The sequence below is a fragment of the Ictalurus punctatus genome, chromosome 22, assembly GCF_001660625.3.
Source record: "Ictalurus punctatus breed USDA103 chromosome 22, Coco_2.0, whole genome shotgun sequence".
Lineage (NCBI taxonomy): Eukaryota > Metazoa > Chordata > Actinopteri > Siluriformes > Ictaluridae > Ictalurus > Ictalurus punctatus.
This window is the reverse complement of record NC_030437.2, coordinates 1,104,941-1,124,493: the sequence shown is the minus strand read 5'-3', so window position 1 is coordinate 1,124,493 and position 19,553 is coordinate 1,104,941. Positions and strand designations below refer to the sequence as shown.

Below are 19,553 nucleotides of genomic sequence, written 5' to 3'. Positions count from 1 at the left end.
AGACAATTTTTCACAGTCTTCTTTGCTCATATTTACCAAGGGTGCCGATATTAGTGGAGGGCACTGTGTGTAAAAAATGACAATCTTTCCAGGCATGATAAAACATTTAGGAAAAAAATGACGTATTAAAGTTGTATTAAAACTCTGACCTGGTTGTATGATATGGTTATCTTCTCAATGTATTTAAATATTTAGCGAAAATGTAATAATTTCTGTAACTATTTTTACTCTCAGATATCATCTCAAGTAGAAGACTCATTTTTGGAAATGTTGCCAACTGTTAAGTGTCTTTCACCTGAGGAAACCCTGAGACACCTAGAGCAGAAAGGATCATGCGATAAAGACTACCAGCTAATGGACGATGCAGAGTTTCGTAGTGAAGCCTTTCAGCGCACTTACCAGTACTTTAAAATCTACAGACTACAACAAGACAAACTTGAGAGTTTCACTTTCAGTCCCAAATCTGTTGAAGATTCGCCAAAGGAATGGCTGGAGTGTGTTTTGCAGTTCTGTGACATTAAAAACCCGTCTTGGGGAGAATTGAGGAATTTCACACACTTTCTAAACAGCCAGCTGAAGAAATGCGAACACTCTTTTTTTTGTAGCGCAGCCTTAAAAGATGACCTGACAGGCTTTAAAAAATTTGTTGTGAAATTCATGATGACAATGTCCAAGGATTTTTCCATGAGGTCCCTAAAGACGTCTGATGACAGTAACAAGAAAGGGGAAGATGCAGCAGCAGAAGACGCAGCTCTCGGAGAATTTCAGCTCAGACGACGATGGGAACAACAGGCACATCCTTACATCTTGTTCAATGCGGATAATCAATCCATGACATTTTTGGGATTCCACATTCACAATTTAGATGCAGTTGATGCACGCACTAAGGTGGTAGTGGAAAAGCAAATTATTGATAAGAGACTTTTTAACCAATTAAAGGCTCAAAGAGTGCCATTTAACATTGACTTTGAGCAAATGCCCCGTGCCGAACAGCTTGATATTATAGGCAGAGTTCTAGGTGTCAGTACCGTGGAGGATCCAGATGATACATATCAGTTGACATTAGATAATGTGATGAAAATCCTTGCGATTCACCTTCGATTTGAGTCGGACATTCCTGTGATCATCATGGGAGAAACAGGATGTGGAAAGACCCGGCTGGTTCAGTTCATGTGCGACCTGCTGAGATCAGAGACACACACAAAAAAGCAGAGACAAAACCTGATTGTGGTGCGGGTGCACGGAGGTACATCCTCCAGTGTCATTTACAAGAAAGTGATGAAGGCAATTGAGATTTCAAAAGAGAATGAAGTCTATAATTTGGATACAGTGCTGTTTTTTGATGAAGCTAATACAACAGAGGCTGTTAATGCAATCAAGGAGGTGATCTGTGACAAGTCTGTCAATGGAGAACCGATTGATGCACCTCGCCTTAAGTTCATTGCAGCATGTAATCCCTACAGGAAGCACTCAAAGGAGGCCATAGAGCAACTGGAACGAGCTGGATTGGGATACAGAGTCAGGAGTGAGAATACAGAGGAGAAACTTGGGCAGATACCAATGCGACAGCTGGTCTACAGAGTTCAGCCATTACCACCTAGTCTTACTCCTCTGGTGTGGGACTTTGGAAAGTTAAATGAGCACACACAGGAGCTCTATATAACACAGATGGTCAAGAATTTCTTTCAAAAAGAAAAACTGCCCAATGCTGGACATCAGGCTTTATTTACGAAGGTAATCTCTGCCTCTCAGAAGCATATGCTAGAGTTAACTGATGAATGCCGGATGGTCAGTCTCAGAGACATAGAGCGGTGCATGAAAACAGTCATTTGGTTTTATCAACAAAGGGACACATTATTTCAGGAAATTGACAAAATTAGAGGAAACAAAGGAAGCATCGATGATCTGGTTCGGTCTCTTATTCTTGCAATCGGAGTCTGCTACTTGGCTTCACTGGAGAATCGAAATGAATACTTAAAACAAGTTTCAAAAGCTTTCTCTGTTGAAGTGACAGACATTGACATTGACATTCAGAGAGAGATTGAGCTTTGCGAAGAAGCATTCATCTCAAATGTTGACTGTCCAGCTTCAGTGGCAAAGAATAAAGCTCTGAAAGAAAATGTATTCATGATGGTTGTGTGCATGAACTTAAGAATCCCACTGTTTCTGGTTGGAAAACCTGGAAGTTCAAAATCTTTGTCCAAGACAATTGCTGCTCACGCAATGCAAGGCAAGGCTTCCCCAAGGGATCTTTTTAAAGGATATAAGCAGGCCCAGCTGGCCTCATTCCAGTGCAGCCCACACTCATCTCCTGATGGGATAATCTCTATATTCAGGCAATGTGCACAGTTCCAGAAAAAGAAAAATTTGAAAGAATACGTTGCTGTTGTGGTCCTTGATGAAATTGGATTAGCAGAAGACTCTCCAAAAATGCCACTGAAAACATTACACCCCCTACTGGAATATGGATGTGTTGATGATGAAAGTCCTGATGAGTTCAAGAAAGTTGGATTTATTGGAATTTCTAACTGGTCATTGGATCCAGCAAAGATGAACCGTGGCATTTTGGTTCTGAGAACATCTCCCGTGACAGAGGAGCTGGAAAACACAGCTCGTGACATTTGTTCAAGTGATAAGGAATCAGTCAGCACAGAGATTAGGTGTTTGATTCCCAAGCTTACTGAGTTCTACTTAAGAGTGCTCGATGAACAGAAAAGTGAATTCTTTGGACTCAGAGATTTTTACAGTCTTATAAAGTTGATTATGTCCTATGCCATAGAAGCAAATGGCAGGCCATCAGATGAAGAGCTAACCAGGGCTGTGCAAAGGAATTTTGGTGGTTTGGATTCTGTAAATGTTCTGGAAATATTTTGTGATATTTATAAAGAGAGAACAAACAAATGTGACACAGTCTCACTGCTTAGAGAAAGCCTGGATGTAGGAACTTCAGGGTTTACTTCCAGGTACCTTCTACTGCCAACAATCAATCATGCTGCTCTTCAGATTTTGAAATCCCAGAACATAATTAATGAAAGCAATGTTGAAATCATCTTTGGATCAGGATTCCCACACGATGAAGAATACTCCCAGGTTTGCCGTACAGTAAACAGAATAAAGACATGCATGGAGACAGGAAGGTCAGTTGTCCTGCTCAATATTCAGAGCCTTTATGAGAGTCTCTATGATGCTCTGAATCAGTGCTATGTAAAATTAGGCGGGAGTTACTATGTTGACCTGGGGCTAGGATCTCACAGAGTTAAATGCAGAGTCAAAGATGAATTTCGACTGATTGTCATTGAAGAGAAAAGCACGGTGTATGAGCAGTTCCCTACACCACTGCTAAATCGACTGGAAAAACACTGCTTGGAGATTAGTAATATTCTCCCTGAACATGCTCAAGAGATGCAGGCTGAATTGGAGAAATGGCTAAACTTATTTGTGACACAGGATTCAACTGAAAGCGATGAGGACAGCACCACCAAGAAAAAATATGACACTATAGTTGGCTACACAGAAGATACATGTGCGTCTATACTTTTACAGTGCTGCCCACAAATATTGTCCCTGGAACTGGATCATGATGAGAGAGAGGAAGTTCTTGAATTGGCCCAGGAAATGCTTCTGCAGTGTGCAACTCCAGATTCAGTTCTGAGAGCCACAAAATACATGGAAAAAAAGTCTGAGATGTTTCTAGAGGTGTATTTTGCAAAGCAGCCACATGGCAGCTTAATAGAGGCTTTAAAAAAATACAGAGAGGCTGAAACCAATGGAATTTGTCTTGAGGTACGCTTTCATGTGTATTTGTCACCACATGCTTTACTTTATATGATATAATTTTATTTAATAATCCATTTTGAGTGTTTATTATTACCTATTATTTAAAACAGGTATCAACATATTCTCGACTGCTCAATAAAAGAGATGTGGAAAAAATCACTAAGGAGCTTGACATTACAGAGAGCGATTCCTGTCTCTTATTACTGAACGAGTTTTACACAGAGCAGTCATTCTCTCAAACAGTGAGGTAACGATTTTACTGCCTTATAAAAGATGGTTTATAATCAGTTTCTAATTATTTTTGATAAACAAATTCATCTGTACTATTATAAAAGATTAATGCTTGACTTACTGGTGCTTGCCAAGGTTGTGACAAAAGTGATGAGGTATTGTTTCTTCTAGTGAATTTCTTGGCATTGACACAGGAGCACGCAAACTCCTGCTACTGCAGTCTTACTTTGATGATCCAAAACAAAGTCGGAGACTTCTCTTCTGTGTGAGGTAAAAAGAGAAACCCATTATTAATGTTTAGCTATATGTGGAGTTTAGACTGAAACTGCAAAGCCGTTGAATGGGGTTTTTGACAATATGTCATTCTGCTGAGATATGAAGAACATGTATTTAACGTATTTATAAACAGAGTTGGAAACATCTTAAAATTGGCAATTAAGAATAAAGAAAAGTGACTGTTCACCCAATTTGGATCTCAGTATCCTCTAATTACAAATGGAGGTCTTCACTTTAATTATTAATTGCAGTAAGATGCATGTATTCTAGTGCCACTGTTTAATAGTTTGATGTAACCATGATATGTCTTGCTGAAAGTTATGTTTTGGCTGTAAATAGACTGAAAAACACTGTGGAATGTCATCTGAGGACAATATTAAATACATAAACACTGGTAAATAATTAATTGAATTTATATTTAATTAATTATTTTACATCATCGTCCGTCCCCTGGTGGTCCAGCAATGAGGATCCTGCATTCTCACTGCCACGGACTAGGTTCGATTCACAGGCAGGGAACCAACCTTGCATCAGGTTGCATCAGGAAGGTCTTCCGGTGTAAAACCTGTGGCAAATCAAATATGCGGATCATACGAATGATCTGCTGGGCAACCCCTAATGGGTGCAGCCAAAGGACAACAACAACAATTAATATTCTGCCTCTGGATGGAGCTCAAATCTTCTTTAATTCCAGACTGCTGGGACTACGGCTGCTCTTAACGCCATACAGACTTCATATAAATCCATAATGAACTTTTTCACAATATCTGTTGTTACCCAGATGAGGATGGGTTCCCTTCTGAGTCGGGTTCCTCTCAAGGTTTCTTCCTCTTAAAACATCTTAGGGAGTTTTTCCTTGCCACCGTCGCCACTCAGTGGCTTGCTCAGTTGGGATAAATTCACACCTTTAATATCTGTATACCGTGTTGATATTTCTGTAAAGCTGCTTTGAGACAATGTCTATTGTAAAAAGCGCTATACAAATAAAATTGAAATTGAAATTGAAATTGAAATATCACCATCCCTTTAAAGTGCACAATTTTTTTCCCCCCACAAAAGACACGAAGACATTGCTTATTAAAATATTCCATTATTTTTTTCTTAATTTAACAAATCAATATAAAATAGCTAATTAAATTTATGGTCAGATCAACTACATCACACAAAAAGTTTTGTGTGCTTAATTAACTGTTAGCTCCTGATATAAAAATTATATGCAAAATAATAGAATGTGCTGGATCAAGTGCTATTTTATGTGCTGCTGAATATTCATGCAGTAATATGATGGCAATCTGCTAGACTTTTATTGAAGTGCTGGTGTTTAAAGGTGGTGGTCTAGATGCTATTTTAAAACCCAGAATCTCCGACTGGAAATGCACCTCAGAAATCTCATAATGTCTATTAAATAATTCAACTAAAAGCTTTGTTTTTTTTAAATGTGTGTGACTTTCAGACACAGCATTGCACGGATCAAAAGTTCAGTCTCAGGTGGAGCTGCCTTTGACGTTGTGCTTCTTACAAGGCTGCCCCGGATTTCAGGAGGCTGTGGATTTATTGCCACATTTGGAGGTTATTCCTGCTTAATGTATTAATTTGCACAGTTTACAGAGTAATTAAATACAGAAAATAGAAAGAACATATGACATATGAAGGCTGAGTTTAGCTTGAATGTGGTTGAGAATGAAAAACTTTTGTATTATATGTATTACACTTAATATTTTCTAATGATTTCCTTTGCTATGACTGAAGTTTTTTTTAATAAAATGCATTTTGATTCCAGTAAGAATCTTGCTACTATAAGAACGCATCACGTTGTATTTTTGTAGAGAGTTGTCTGTATACGATATGTGGCCATTTTTCATGACACTTTAGCTTTTATAACTAATGTACACATACCTGTACAGTGATGTGTGTACTATTAGTCCCTGACCTGGTGAACCAGCATGAGGATTTACTGAAAGAGACTCCAAAGCATTTCTGTAAGTTGCTCTGGATAAGGGCATCTGTTAAATGCCATAAATGTGGCTCTAAATGTGTCTTTTTAGATGGCTGGGTTTCACTACACATGGATGAACTAGTTGCAACTCCGGGATTTCCCGGCGACATTTATGAGCTACAGCGCGTGACTGTCTCAGAATGTCTCGCAAAACGTTCCTACTCTGCTACAGGTAATGTTGATATAATTTTGCAACCTGTATTCTGATTTTAATTCCTTTTGTCCTCACATCAGTAATCATATAATGTTTATATTTTGGTATATAATGTTAAACTAATTCTTTTGCAAATTTACAGAGGATCCTGACACGGTAAGCCCTAAACCCCCATTTTCTGAAAAACAGGTAAGCTCTGTGTGTGTGTGTGTGTGTGTGCTCATAGAATGGATATACAAGCTCCTACACTGCACTCCTCATGCAGACAGACCTGTCACGCTTTGGTACCATGTGGTGTGGCAACTGTAGGCCATGGCGGGGGAACACAGATGCTCAGGAGGCAGGAGTGAGGAAAAAAAGTGCTCTTTTTATTTTAATATGTAGAGGAATGCTCACTGTGCATCCCTTTAACCACCATTTTGCTCTAGAGTCCACTGTTCAGTGCTATTGGATCTGTCTGTGGTGTAGGGGTGCATGGTGCCATTTGTACATTGTGTTATGTTTATGTTCTCAGGATCAATCCTTCTTTGTTCATAAATTTGCTCTTCGTGGTTATGTTAAGATTTGTAGTCTTTTTAGTGTTCAGTGGTATACTTGAAAAAAAATGTTTTTTTAAAATTTCATTATATGTTTAATCCTAAATTTCCATTGCAGGATGTCTTGGTTGACACGCACTTGTTAATGAAGAAGTCTTTACAGAAGGGTATTTTGCAGATGCGTGACAAAGTGGATAACACTCAGAGAGCAACAAAACGTGTAGAAATTCTCCATGGGCTGCTGCAAAACAAATACACTGGTGAGAAGTTCACTGTAAACAATATTCCTTTACTGAGTAATTAATTTTGCTTTGGTAATGCAGTGCTTTGTTGCATTTAATGGTACCCCTTTATAAACAGGAAGTTGTAAGCAGCTGCCATGATGTTTTGCTTCATCATTTTTTTATGTGCTTGACCCTGGTTTACTGCAGTGTATATGATATTTTGTTATTTCATGCAGTATGATGACTAAAGGTGCACATTAATGAATTTGTTTTTAACAGTGTCTGATGCTTTCATTAAATCACTGGAAAGGAGAATAGTCAGCTTTCTTTCAGAGCAGGAGAAATTGAGGGGAAAAGAGAACTGGGTTGTTGCTCAGGCGCTTTCTGATCGCTTTGTTGCTGAAGGCAGCTCATTTAGGTAAATAAATATTGTATATAACTTATTTTATTTAGACTTATGATCAAAACAATAATAATAATAAGAAATATTAAATACTTGTATAAAAATAATAAGATTTGCTTTTCAGGCATGTGCTGTGGATTCATCTGGAGGACAGGATAGCCTCAGCCCTAGCCCACATTCTGGCAGTCATTGATGGAGACAATAACCTGGATAATCTGATCAGTGATCAACCATCTGAAAAGGCTGACTTCTGGTTGAATGTATTTCAAGAGGATCAATGGGATCTGTTGCACATTCCAGTCACTACGTCAGTATTATATGTTATTCTTAATCGAGGCGGAATGTGCTTCTTTTACAGTCTTTAACTTTAAATTTGAAATGATCAGGAAATTTAAGCTGTTTATCATGTAAGAGGAGGCTGAGATGGATGCAGTTGCAGTAAAGTGGCTTTTAATGAGAGATAGGCAATCAAACCCAAAATGAGAGACAAGATTTGGGTCAAAAACTCACGATTTCCAATGTCATAGTTTTGCCCGGCTGGGGAAAACTTTTTAGAAAAGAATGCCTCAGGATGTAACTTTGGCTTCTCTCTGAACTGCTGGGACAGGATGGCTCCCACCCTCATCTCAGTCACATGTCCCTTGACAATGAAGGGCTTTGAGGGTCAGGGTGTTTGAGGATGGGAGCTGTGGTGTAAGTGGTCTTGAGCCGGTTAAGAGCCTCCATGGCTGTGGGGTTCCAGACCAGGTGCTTAGGTCCCTTCCTGAGAAGCGATGTCAGGAGGTGCATTATGGAACTGAAGCCCCTTATGAAGCATCTGTAAAAGTTGACGAAGCCAAGGAATCGTTGCAGGTGACAGGAGCCACCTTGGTCTGGTCCATGGATATGCCGTCTGGGCTGATGATGTAGCCCAGGAATGTGACGGTGTGTTGATGGACCTTGCACTTCTCCCCCTTCACATATAGCTGGTTGTGCTATACCTAAGAAATACCAAGAAAGAATACTAAGAAAGGTGTAAGAAATACCTTCTTCCACTTGCCCCCCTCCTGGATCCACACTAGATTTTATGCACTGCAGCGGTCCAGTTTAGTGAAAATGTCGGTGGAGCGGGAGCAGAGCTGCTTGAGGGTTGCAAGGAACAGTGGCAGAGTGTACTGGTACTTGAAAGTGATCTGGTTTAATCCCTGAGGGTCAGTGCAGGGTCTGAGGCTGCCCCCTTTCTTCTCCACGAAGAAGAACCCAGCTGAAGTGGGATAAGTGGACTGGCGGATGTACCCTTGTGGAAGCACTTCGCTTGCCAATCATTTGCTGTTCTGCTACAGACCGGAGGTAAATCTGATTGTGAGGGGGAGTGGTCCTGGTTAGCAGCCCAATAGCACAATCATAGGAACGATGTGGAGGTAGCCTGCTGGCCTTAGCCTTACTAAAGACCTCATTCATGTTGAGGTAATCGGAGGGGATCATGAAAGGCGTGTGTTGCTTGGGGCTTCCACCAACGTAGATGCAATGGTAAGCTGAGGTGCCTGGAGACAGTGGTGGTGGCAGTAGAAGACCAGAGTGTGATTTGCTTGTCGGACCAGCCCATGATGATTGGTTGCTTAGACCTGACAATGACCACAAGTGAGATCCCACTCAAGACTGGATGGGACTTGGTGTGGAGGGGATATTGCCCAATAAAGTGGTCAGGCCTACTGCAGTAGGACTGTGGAGCAGGTGATCGAGGCGGACGGCAAGGTTGATGAGGGAGTCGAGCGAGAGTTGGTCAGCGCAGCAGGCCATCTCTGTCAACATCTCTGGGTTGAGACCCCAGCAAAACATGGCTTTCAGGGCCATTTCATTCCATCTTCTGCTCCGCTACCCAGTGGGAACCCTGGGCTAAGGTCAGGAGTAGCTCCCCAGTCTCCTTTCCCTCAGGTGAGTGATCGAGCATGTGCCGAAACAGGCCTGTTTCAGCACTTTGCCAGTGAGTAGATTCAGGAAGCATGCAATCTTCTGGTACTCTGACATCCATTCGGGTTAGCCAAGTACACAGAACATTGCAGTAAGAAACCATTTCCCTGAGATGCGTCACCTAGGAGCTTGTCCATCGTCTACATCAACGGGCTGGTTGCTGGAGCTGGCCTGCAGAGGGATTCAGTGGAGGTGAGAGCTTGGGAAAGGAGGTTAACTTTTGCGTTGAGGTTGGCCAAACGCTGCTGCTGCTCTCCCATCAACTGTCCATGAGCCATGAGGGCATGCTGCTGATCCGGCTCTCCTTCTGCATCCATGTTGTCAGCAAAGTATTCTGCTATTTTGAATACTATATTATAGCGTCTTTTAATGAGACATAGGCTGATAAATCCAAAACACTGAAACAAGATCAGGGTCAAAAACAGGTTTAGCTCAGTCAGTCAACAAACTGTATATACTCGGCAATGCAGAGAACGTAGACCAGGAAACACAGTTGAAGTCATACCAGAGTAGTGATATCAAAAACTGGCTAAAACTGGCTTCGTGACATCAGGTGAACTAACAAACTTTTTATATACTTCGCAAAGAGTCTGTGGTGAAAGTCTGTTTATAAGGATTGTGGGAATGATTGGGAACAGGTTTGTATGATCAGAAATTGGTATAGGAAATGGAGTTCATCAACTGAGTTGACCTTACAATAATCATCTTTGATATCAAATCCAAAGAGGGGACTGTGTGTGTGTGTGTGTGTGTGTGTGTGTGTGTGTGTGTGTGTGTGTGTGTATATATATATATATATATATATATATATATATATATATATATATATATTAAATGAATTCAAATTTATTTAAGCATCTTGCAGAACTCTAATGTCTAACTAGTCCCATGATCAATGCTGTTATAAATACGTATATATTTATGAATGCATTATATATGTTTTTGTATGTATTAAATCTTGGGACTTACCATACCATAATTTAGATTAGTTTATAATTTTGAGTATTTGAATATTTTCATTCTGCTCGATTTTACAGCAATCAAGGCCAGGTATCTGTCTTGTCAACGAGTGGAGACCAGACTAAGTCATGGACATGTCATTTCCCATTTATCTGGGCTTTACAAGAGAAATTTGAGCAGATCTGGTCATGTGTCATCAATCTGAAAGGTAATGCATGCACATGCAAGATGTTTGAGCTGCTTGAAAGATGAACACTGATGCTTCATCTGTACATACTTTGTTTTAAATTGACATTACTTTACATTACACTACTAGGGAGTTTTTCCTTGCCACCGTCGACACTCAGTGGCTTGCTCAGTTGGGATAAATTTGCACCTTTAATATCTGTATACCGTGTTGATATTTCTGTAAAGCTGCTTTGAGACAATGTCTATTGTAAAAAGCGCTATACAAATAAAATTGAATTGAATTGAATTGAACTACTTGTGCTGAAATTGACAAGATAGACCAAGGACTGTTTGGATGCTAATGAGAGAGAAGATTAGAATAACTAATACCAAAATTACTAGAAACCATTGCAAAACTGAAGATAAATATAAATGGCAAGAACATGTGAAGTGGTTTAACTGCAAGTCTGTGGGAAGGCTTCACAGTGAGAGTACATAGCTGAGGTATTCAGGTGGATCTCAGAAAATTAAAATATCGTGGAAAACTTCATTTTTTTCCCGTAATTTAAGTCAAAAAGTGTAACTTTCATATATTCTAGATTCATTAGACATAAAGTGAAATATTAAATCTTTTTTGTTTTAATCTTCATGATTATGGGTTACAGCTCCAAAAATTCAGTATCTCAAAATATTAGAATAATACAATAATACAGCAGCTCAGTCTTGCTAGGTTTAGTTTCAGCTGATCAGGGTCCAGGATGAGATGTCTGCCAAATATGCTGAGATCCAAGCAGAAATATGAGGGTGGTAACCAAGCTGAAAGGTCTTGAAGAATGAGGGCTGATGACAGTTTGGCTGGTCTAGCGGCAACAAGCTTCTCAATAACAGGCACAAGCGTAGTTTCTGTGAAATGGGACACTTTGAAGTAAGAGTGGTTAGGATGTTGGGGGTCTATTGTTCTTGCTAACATAGAGAGATATGACTAAATGTATCAAAATACCTTCAAGAACTTAAGGCTAATTCAATAAAGGAAGGAAGTGATACTGTCGTATCTGTTTATTACTGGGGTATCCAGATTGGGCTTCATGTTGGGAACAACCCTAGCAGAAATAAAAAAGAATTGACCTTGCTATTCCAAAACTTTCAGAGGAGACTGTATGTATGTATGATATTTACTCAATTGTATATACTTCAAGGACCATCTGTTAAGCCTACTAAGGAGTACTTGGAGATGTTTGAAGAACTGATACCACTTCCCTGGATTAAAAGCATCACAAAAGGCCATGAACTGTTTGCCGTGTTTTCTGAAGATCTTGTAAACATCTCAATGCCATCGTATCCACATGACCTAAATAAGGTGGGTCAAAATTAAACCTGCTATATTTCTTGATAAATAGTTAGTTGATTTGCTCCTGTGGTCAAAAAAAGTCTGGAGAATTACAGTAAAGTCTATTGTTGAGTCATTGGCTTAATGTTGCATAATTAGTTGATGTTTAGATGTCCACCTGCCCAGTTGTATGTTTAGACCAAAGTTAATACTGTGGTTTGATTCTGAGTTCAGCTTACTGTCTGCGTCGAGTATCACGTTTTCCCAGTGTCTGTAGGTTTCAATTGGGTTCCGTGGTTTCCTCCAATTCCCAAAATCATCAGCCGGCTTCAGGCATAGCAGTCAGGACAGAATGGACCAGATTCTTTTATCCTCCTTTTCAAAATATTTAATAAACCTTTGAACAAATGTGTGCTTGTTCTGTCCCAGTCTTTTTCAGAAACACTTACTAGACTCACACCACGTCTTTATCATAATTTAACGGGAAATGATCCTGACTGTGTCCCTCTGCCCTGGCTGTATGTAGTTAATAAATACATGCACGACAACCATCAACTTTTCTACAGTTTGGTTTTCCAAAACAAAGATGTGGTCACTGCAGGGGAAGCAACTGAGGTAAGATTTATTTTTATTTGATTTTTATTTTTGCCATTCAAGACTTATTCATCATCAAAAGAGCACGGTCAGAGACAATATATTTGACATAAGTAATGTAGACATTATATATATATATATATATATATATATATATATATATATATATATATATATATATATATATATATTTTTTTTTTTTTTTTTCTTAAGGCCCTCAGCCAGGTACTTCATGGCCTTCACCCGAAAGAAAGTGAGCTGAAAGACTTACCCAGCTGCCAGGAGTGGCTAAAGAAAGTGAAGTCCCTGTCTGAGACTGTTGACTTGATCCTTTCAGAGGACTCTCTGGTGACTCTTTATGCTGAAAATGCAGAAATGCTAATCACAAAAATCAGGTATGTTATGCTAAATCAGTCAATAGAAGAAAAAAAGACATTTAAGGTGTCATTCTTATTAATAATAATTAATTTAAAAAATATTATTTTTATTAATAATAATAATAATAATAATAATAATAATAAATGTTACATTATAAAGCACCTTTAAAAGCAGCTTCTCAAAGCACTGTACACAAAATAATCAGTACACAGAAAAAAAAAAATACATAAAAGTTAATTATAATAATAATGATTTCCATTACATGAGAATAGATGTTAAACTTCATGCTCATTTTGCCAGCGAACTTGGCTCTCGCCAAGATAAGCACCAACTCCAGATATCACTTCACAGTAAACTAGTGTCCCTATGTGTTTCCATCCATTTACGCTTCCTTCCATGTAATGTCCTTCAGTTTGGTGTTGATAGCTGACTCCAGGGATCTGCTTATTTTGGTTGAGCTAACTAGGGTACATCCCTGGGGTCTTCAAGTGGGCACCATCCATCCTCTGTGTTTCGTCGACTAGCCCACGACACCTCAAGAGGGCTCGACAGTGAATCTGGCATCCCAGAATCACCCCCCTCCATTCCCCACTCAACTCAGCCCAGCTAATTTACCTGTACCTTTCTTTCTTGCTATTGTGTTTGAACTCCCCAACCAGAATCTTTCCGTCTCAACCACAGCCAACTGCTGCTCCTCTCTGCTGCTTCAGATAAATTCTTCTCTGTGCAACGCAACTCTTGGCCATTAAATCTTACATCAAAAGAAACTGGGTTGTAGAGTGTGCCACAAATCCTCGACATCCTACTTCCACTGGGTAAACCCAAATTCTCCATCCTCGCTGTTCTGCTTCAGTGGCTAGTTGAGCATACCGCAATTTCCTCTCATACGCCTCATCTACAGCATCTTCCCATGGCACTGTTAACTCTACCAGGTGAACAAGGCGTGTTGACCCAGACCACAAGACTATATCTGGTTGAAGGTTTGTGGTGGCAATCTCAGGTGGAAAAATAAGCCGTTGATCGACATCTACCAGCATTTTCCAATCTCTGGCAGCTTCCAGTTGTCCTGGGCTAGGATTGGTTTTAACACCTTTTGGTGGTTTCTCTTCTGGATGGAGGAATATTGTATTTTGTATGTACTGTTTTGATGGAACAGGTGGCAACTTATGGGTCGTGTTACACCTGTCTTCCAATGCTAATGACAAACATCGCAGCACCTGGTCATGGTGCCAAGTAAACCATCCTTAGCTAAGAACCACCTTGCATCCTGTCAAGATGTGCCTTAATGTTGCAGATGATGAACACAAAGGACATGAGGGATCCTCTCCTACCCAAAGGTTTAAGTTCTGCGGTGATGGAAGAACATCATACGTCAACAAGAACATCATCATAAGGATCCTGCTCTGTTCCATTGCCCATAGGTCTTGCCAGTCAATCTTGCATTGTTCCACACTCTCCCATCTCATCCATTCTCCCTGCTTGCCCTGAGAAATGGCCTTTATACACCTCATCTTCTCCTCCTGCCTTTGCACCTTGTTAACTACAAGCTTCCTCCGTTGTGCTGGGGCTGCCTTGTGCCATGTAGGCGGAGCTGATCTTAAACCAAGACCCCCTCTTCCATGCTGAACTTGCCCCATAATATCACCAATTTGAAGGGAAGCCTTTGCATCCTCCACAGCTTTATTTGCCACCCACTTTCTTCCAGTTTTCAACACAGGTGCTGCCTCCCTTACGCATTTATCACGTGACTCTACTAATGTCATTTCCAGTTGGACCTTGGTGCACTTAAACTCCTTGGTTAAAGCAGAGACAGGTAACTACAGTATTCCTTTACCATAAAGCCCCACTCTGCTGAGGCAGCGTGGAACTCCCAACCATTTCCTGTTGTATGAACTGATTAAAGTTTCCAGCTTCTCTACTGCTGTCAAAGAAACCTCGTACATGGTCAGTGGCCAGAGCAACCTTGGTAGTAGGCCTAACTGAAAGCACCAGAGTTTTAATTTACCTGGTAAAGCGCTGCTGTCTATGCTCTTCAACCCTTCCACCACTTGTTGTCTAACTTCTCCCACATGAACTGTGTCATTTAGATCCCAGTCGTACCATCTCCCAAGGCTTTTCACTGGCTTCTCAGACACTGTTGGTATTGCCTCACCATTAATGAAGAACATTTTATCTACCACTTTACCTTTAACTATAGAGATGCCCCTTGATTTAGTGGGCTTGAATTGCATTCAATGTTATCGGTTAACTTGCCCAATAATTGATTAGTGCAGGCTACTGTTGTAGTCATGATTGTCATATTGTCCATGTATGCTCGAATTGGTGGTAATTGTATTCCTGAAGCCAAGTGCTCTCCTCCCACTACCCATTTAGATTAATAAACGGATTAATAAAGCAGATAAATAATGCGGAGCCAATCCATGTAATGCCTTGTATGTCAACATGAAAATCTTAAAATTGACACGGAACCTGCCCGGGAGCCAGTGTAAGGACTCTAGTGCAGGAGTAATATGATTTTATTTCCTGGTTCCAGTAGGGATCCTGCAGCAGAGTTTTGAACATATTGCAGTTTATTGATTGTGCATTTAGAAACTCTGGCTAAAATGGCATTACAGTAATCCAACTGAGTGACAACAAATGAGTTCATCAGCTTTTCAGACACAGAGAAGTTTAGCATTGGGTGCAGTCTTGCTATATTTCTGAGGTGAAAAAAGGATGCTTTAACAGTGCTCTGAACAAAAAAATCTAATGTAAGACTGGTATCAAAAATTACTCCAAGGTCCCTCATTTTACTTTGGGTCTCTAGAACAGAGCCATCAACAAACAGAGACAGTGGGTTAGGGTTAGGGAACTTTGCGAATTTGATGACGGGAACCTATAAGCATAACCTCAGGTTTCCCGCTGTTCAGGCACAGAAAGTTATTATTCATCCATGTTTTTATCTCAGAAATACAGTCAGAAAGAAAAACATCAATGTTTTCAACAGATTTAGAGTGAATATAGATTTGGGTATTATCAGCATAAAAGTGATAATGGAGGCCAAGCGATCACAGCAGCTGCCCAAGTGGAGATAGATAAATATTGAAGAGTAGAGGGCCTAAAACTTAACCCTGAGGAACACCAGTAAGCACAGAGCTAGTGTCAGACCTGTAACCACCCATAGAAATAAACTGGGAACGGTCAGTAAAATAGGATTTAATCCAGTTTAAAACTGTCCCAGACACACCAAAAACACTTTCCAGGCGGGTAAGTAAAAGACCATGATCCACAGTATCGAAAGCAGCTCTAAGGACAAGAAGAATAAGAAGTGAGGTAGCTCCAGAATCAGAGGCTATCAACAAGTCATTGGTAACTTTGACCAATGCCGTTTCAGTGCTGTGAAATTTATGAAAACCTGACTGAAGGGGTTCAAATAGGTTATTAATTGTAAGATGATTACACAATTAAGAGGCAACAACACGCTCAAGTATTTTTGCCAAAAAGAAAAAATTATCTCTGAAAAGTAACAACTCGATCAACACCTGGAAATAGCAAGTTGCATAATATTTCAGTTACAGACATTTATGCAACAAAAACCAAGTTCATCGAAACCTGTATCATATTTCTTCTCTTCTAGACTACTCTGGAAAAGTACCTGGATAATCTATCTACTGATGGATCACCTCCTAGAAAACGAAATGGAAAAAAAACTGCTGACCTTTCTCGTGAGAAATCTATTGTTTACATGGAAGGTATGGCATATTTTTTCATCCCTTTTCAGTTGAATAAATTGTTATTTATTATTAATTATCTTTCTGTAAATAATGCTTGATATTTTATCTGTACAGAAACTAAACTCAGAAGAAGGGAAGCAGATGGAGTTTGTGATCGATAATGTCACAGGGACTCTGACTAAATGTAGCAAGAATGCTTGTAATGTGTTCAAGTGAGTCTGTCAAATGAAAGCAACAACTTATATATATATATATATATATATATATATATATATACACACACACACACACACACACACACACAATAATATTGGCACCCTTGGTAAATATGAGCAAAGAAGGCTGTGAAAAATTGTCTTTATTGTTTAACCTTTTGATCTTTTGTTCAGAAAAATTCACAAAGATGCTCTGCTCTCATAGATATCAAACAATTGCAACCACAATGCAGGTTTATCAAAATAAAATCTTTGTTAAATATAGGTGTGCAACAATTATTGGCATCCTTTTAGTCAATACTGATGAGGTTGGCGAATACATGGCGAGGGATCTGAGACCGTTCCTCCATACAGAACCTCTCCAGATCCTTTACATTTCGAGGTCCACGCTGGTGGACTTTCCTCTTCAGTTCACCACACAGGTTTTCTATGGGGTTCAGGTCAGGGGACTGGGATGGTCATGGCAGGAGCTTGATTTTGTGGTCAGTAAACCATTTTTGTGTTGATTTTGATGATGTTTTGGATCATTGTCCTGCTGGAAGATCCAACCACGGCCCATTTGAAGCTTTCTGGCAGAGGCAGTCAGGTTTTCATTTAAAATCTGTTGATATTTGATGGAGTCCATGATGACATGTATCCTAACAAAATGTCCAGATCCTCTGGCGGAAAAACAGCCCCAAAACATTAAAGATCCACCTCCATATTTAACCGTGGACATGAGGTGCTTTTCCATATGGCTACCTCTCTGTGTGCTCCAAAACCACCTCTGTGTTTATTACCAAAAAGCTCTATTCTGGTTTCATCTGACCATAGAACCCGATCCCATTTGAAGTTCCAGTAGTGTCGGCACACTGAAGACGCTCGAGTTTGTTTTTGGATGAGAGTAGAGGCTTTTTTCTTGAAACCCTTCCAAACAGCTTGTGGTGATGTAGGTGACTTCAGATTGTAGTTTTGAAGACTTTCTGACCCCAAGACACCACTAACTTCTGCAGTTCTCCAGCTGTGATCCTTGGAGATGTTTTATCCACTCGAACCGTCCTCTTCACAGTGCGTTGAGACGATATAGACACACGTCCAATTCCAGGTCGATTCATAACATCTCCAGTAGACTGGAACTTCTTAATTATTGCCCTGATAGTGGAAATGGGCATTTTCAATGCTTGTGCTATTTTCTTATAGACACGCCCCATTGTGTGAAGCTCAACAACCTTTTTCCGAACATCACAGATATATTCCTTGGTCGAATGACTAAGGGAATTTGGCCTCTTTGTTACCTCATATTTATACCCCTGTGAAACAGGAAGTCATGGTTGAACAATTTCCTGTTCCTAGTCACCCAGGTGTACTAAAAGAAATTTAAATATCAATGGGAATATACTTCAAATATATTGTTCTCATATGAATTCATAGGGGTGCCAATAATTGTTGTATGTTTTATCATATTTACTATTGAATGTTACTTTACTACCAATATAATAATTAAAAGTTAAGCAGTTACAGTAAATTTTTTGTTCTTTGTGTCATCAGAGTCATGTGTGGCTACTGTGATAAGGACTTCACAGAGGACGACACAGCTGAGGTTGAATGTGGACACATGTTTCACATATCTTGTTTAAAGGCGCACAATGACACGCAGTGTAGGACATGCAAAAAACAGATCAAACAAAATTACAAGCCTTGTGGAGTTGTGGCCAAGTAGGAACATCCCGATTTATTGTTTGTCATTTTATTTTGGTGGCCAGAAATTCAGAAATTAAAACTTTTAGAAACGTATAAGTGTGCATGAGTTCATTTGTCTTTCTTTCCCCCTGTTCCCAGAGAAACCTTTCTCAAAGTGAACAGATTCAGAAGAAAGTGCAATTCGTTCTTTGTGGAGTTCATGTGGAATTTTGTCAAAAGCAAAGAGGAACTGACTGACAGCGTACTGAACAAACTCATGGACTATGTAAGATGTAGCCCATCTCCAGAAGGTAATCATTTAAGAACTTTATGTGACATGTAGTTTGTATACACTGGGTGAATTAATCAGTATTTTACATTAAATACAGATTGATAATAAATGCAGAAAAAAATGATTGAATTAATAAAACCTTTTCATAAAGTTGTAGTAGTGAAATTGGTCTAGGGAATTATGCTACAAAAAGAAAATATATGATGTTTGATATTGCATGTCCGAGTAAAGTATATTAAAATGTAAATAAGAATGAGCATCTTTAGTGTATACAATTGTTTCATCTTCAGGGATATAAATATCTTACAACGTTTTTTCACAGCTACAAGTGAGAGGTCCACATTACTGCAGTACATGAACCCAGACCCGGCTGTCCAGTCTCTCATACTCAAGATCCTACTCAGATGCGGGTATTGTGTTCGTTTGTATCTTTGATCTTTGAATAGTTTGCGTCTAGCACATTAAAAAGTGACACACTGGATCTAATAATTGTGAGTACTTATTTCTAATGAATTGGGACTATACCAATGGTTTTCTTGCAGTATTTATCTTTATTGGTACAGCGTAATGTTGGCATTGACACTATATAATTAATAAACACTGTGTATTGCTGTTATAGAAAAATACTGAGTGACAGGGTGGAGAAGTGGAGTACTTTGACAAAAGTTACCATTTTTATTTATTTAAAAAAGGACTCTTT

At 39.5% G+C, this 19,553-nt stretch overlaps 1 protein-coding gene across 3 annotated transcripts in view; it reads left to right on the top strand.

The window, feature by feature from the left end:
- The window catches only part of LOC108255428 (E3 ubiquitin-protein ligase rnf213-alpha), a 115,705-nt gene that overhangs the window by 66,324 nt on the left and 29,828 nt on the right, over window positions 1-19,553 (top strand). For 2 of the 3 annotated variants that reach the window (XM_053674363.1, XM_017451368.3), the window contains exons 30-47: window positions 235-3,783; window positions 3,888-4,024; window positions 4,180-4,278; window positions 5,738-5,853; window positions 6,330-6,452; window positions 6,577-6,623; window positions 7,089-7,230; window positions 7,474-7,612; window positions 7,722-7,904; window positions 10,585-10,715; window positions 11,872-12,032; window positions 12,432-12,617; window positions 12,810-12,991; window positions 16,591-16,705; window positions 16,802-16,899; window positions 18,430-18,597; window positions 18,721-18,872; window positions 19,176-19,263. In XM_053674363.1, coding sequence (XP_053530338.1) covers window positions 235-3,783; window positions 3,888-4,024; window positions 4,180-4,278; window positions 5,738-5,853; window positions 6,330-6,452; window positions 6,577-6,623; window positions 7,089-7,230; window positions 7,474-7,612; window positions 7,722-7,904; window positions 10,585-10,715; window positions 11,872-12,032; window positions 12,432-12,617; window positions 12,810-12,991; window positions 16,591-16,705; window positions 16,802-16,899; window positions 18,430-18,597; window positions 18,721-18,872; window positions 19,176-19,263 — 5,816 coding nt within the window. The remainder of the gene's footprint in view (window positions 1-234; window positions 3,784-3,887; window positions 4,025-4,179; window positions 4,279-5,737; window positions 5,854-6,329; window positions 6,453-6,576; window positions 6,624-7,088; window positions 7,231-7,473; window positions 7,613-7,721; window positions 7,905-10,584; window positions 10,716-11,871; window positions 12,033-12,431; window positions 12,618-12,809; window positions 12,992-16,590; window positions 16,706-16,801; window positions 16,900-18,429; window positions 18,598-18,720; window positions 18,873-19,175; window positions 19,264-19,553) is intronic. The other variant, XM_053674364.1, reaches the window with a different exon arrangement.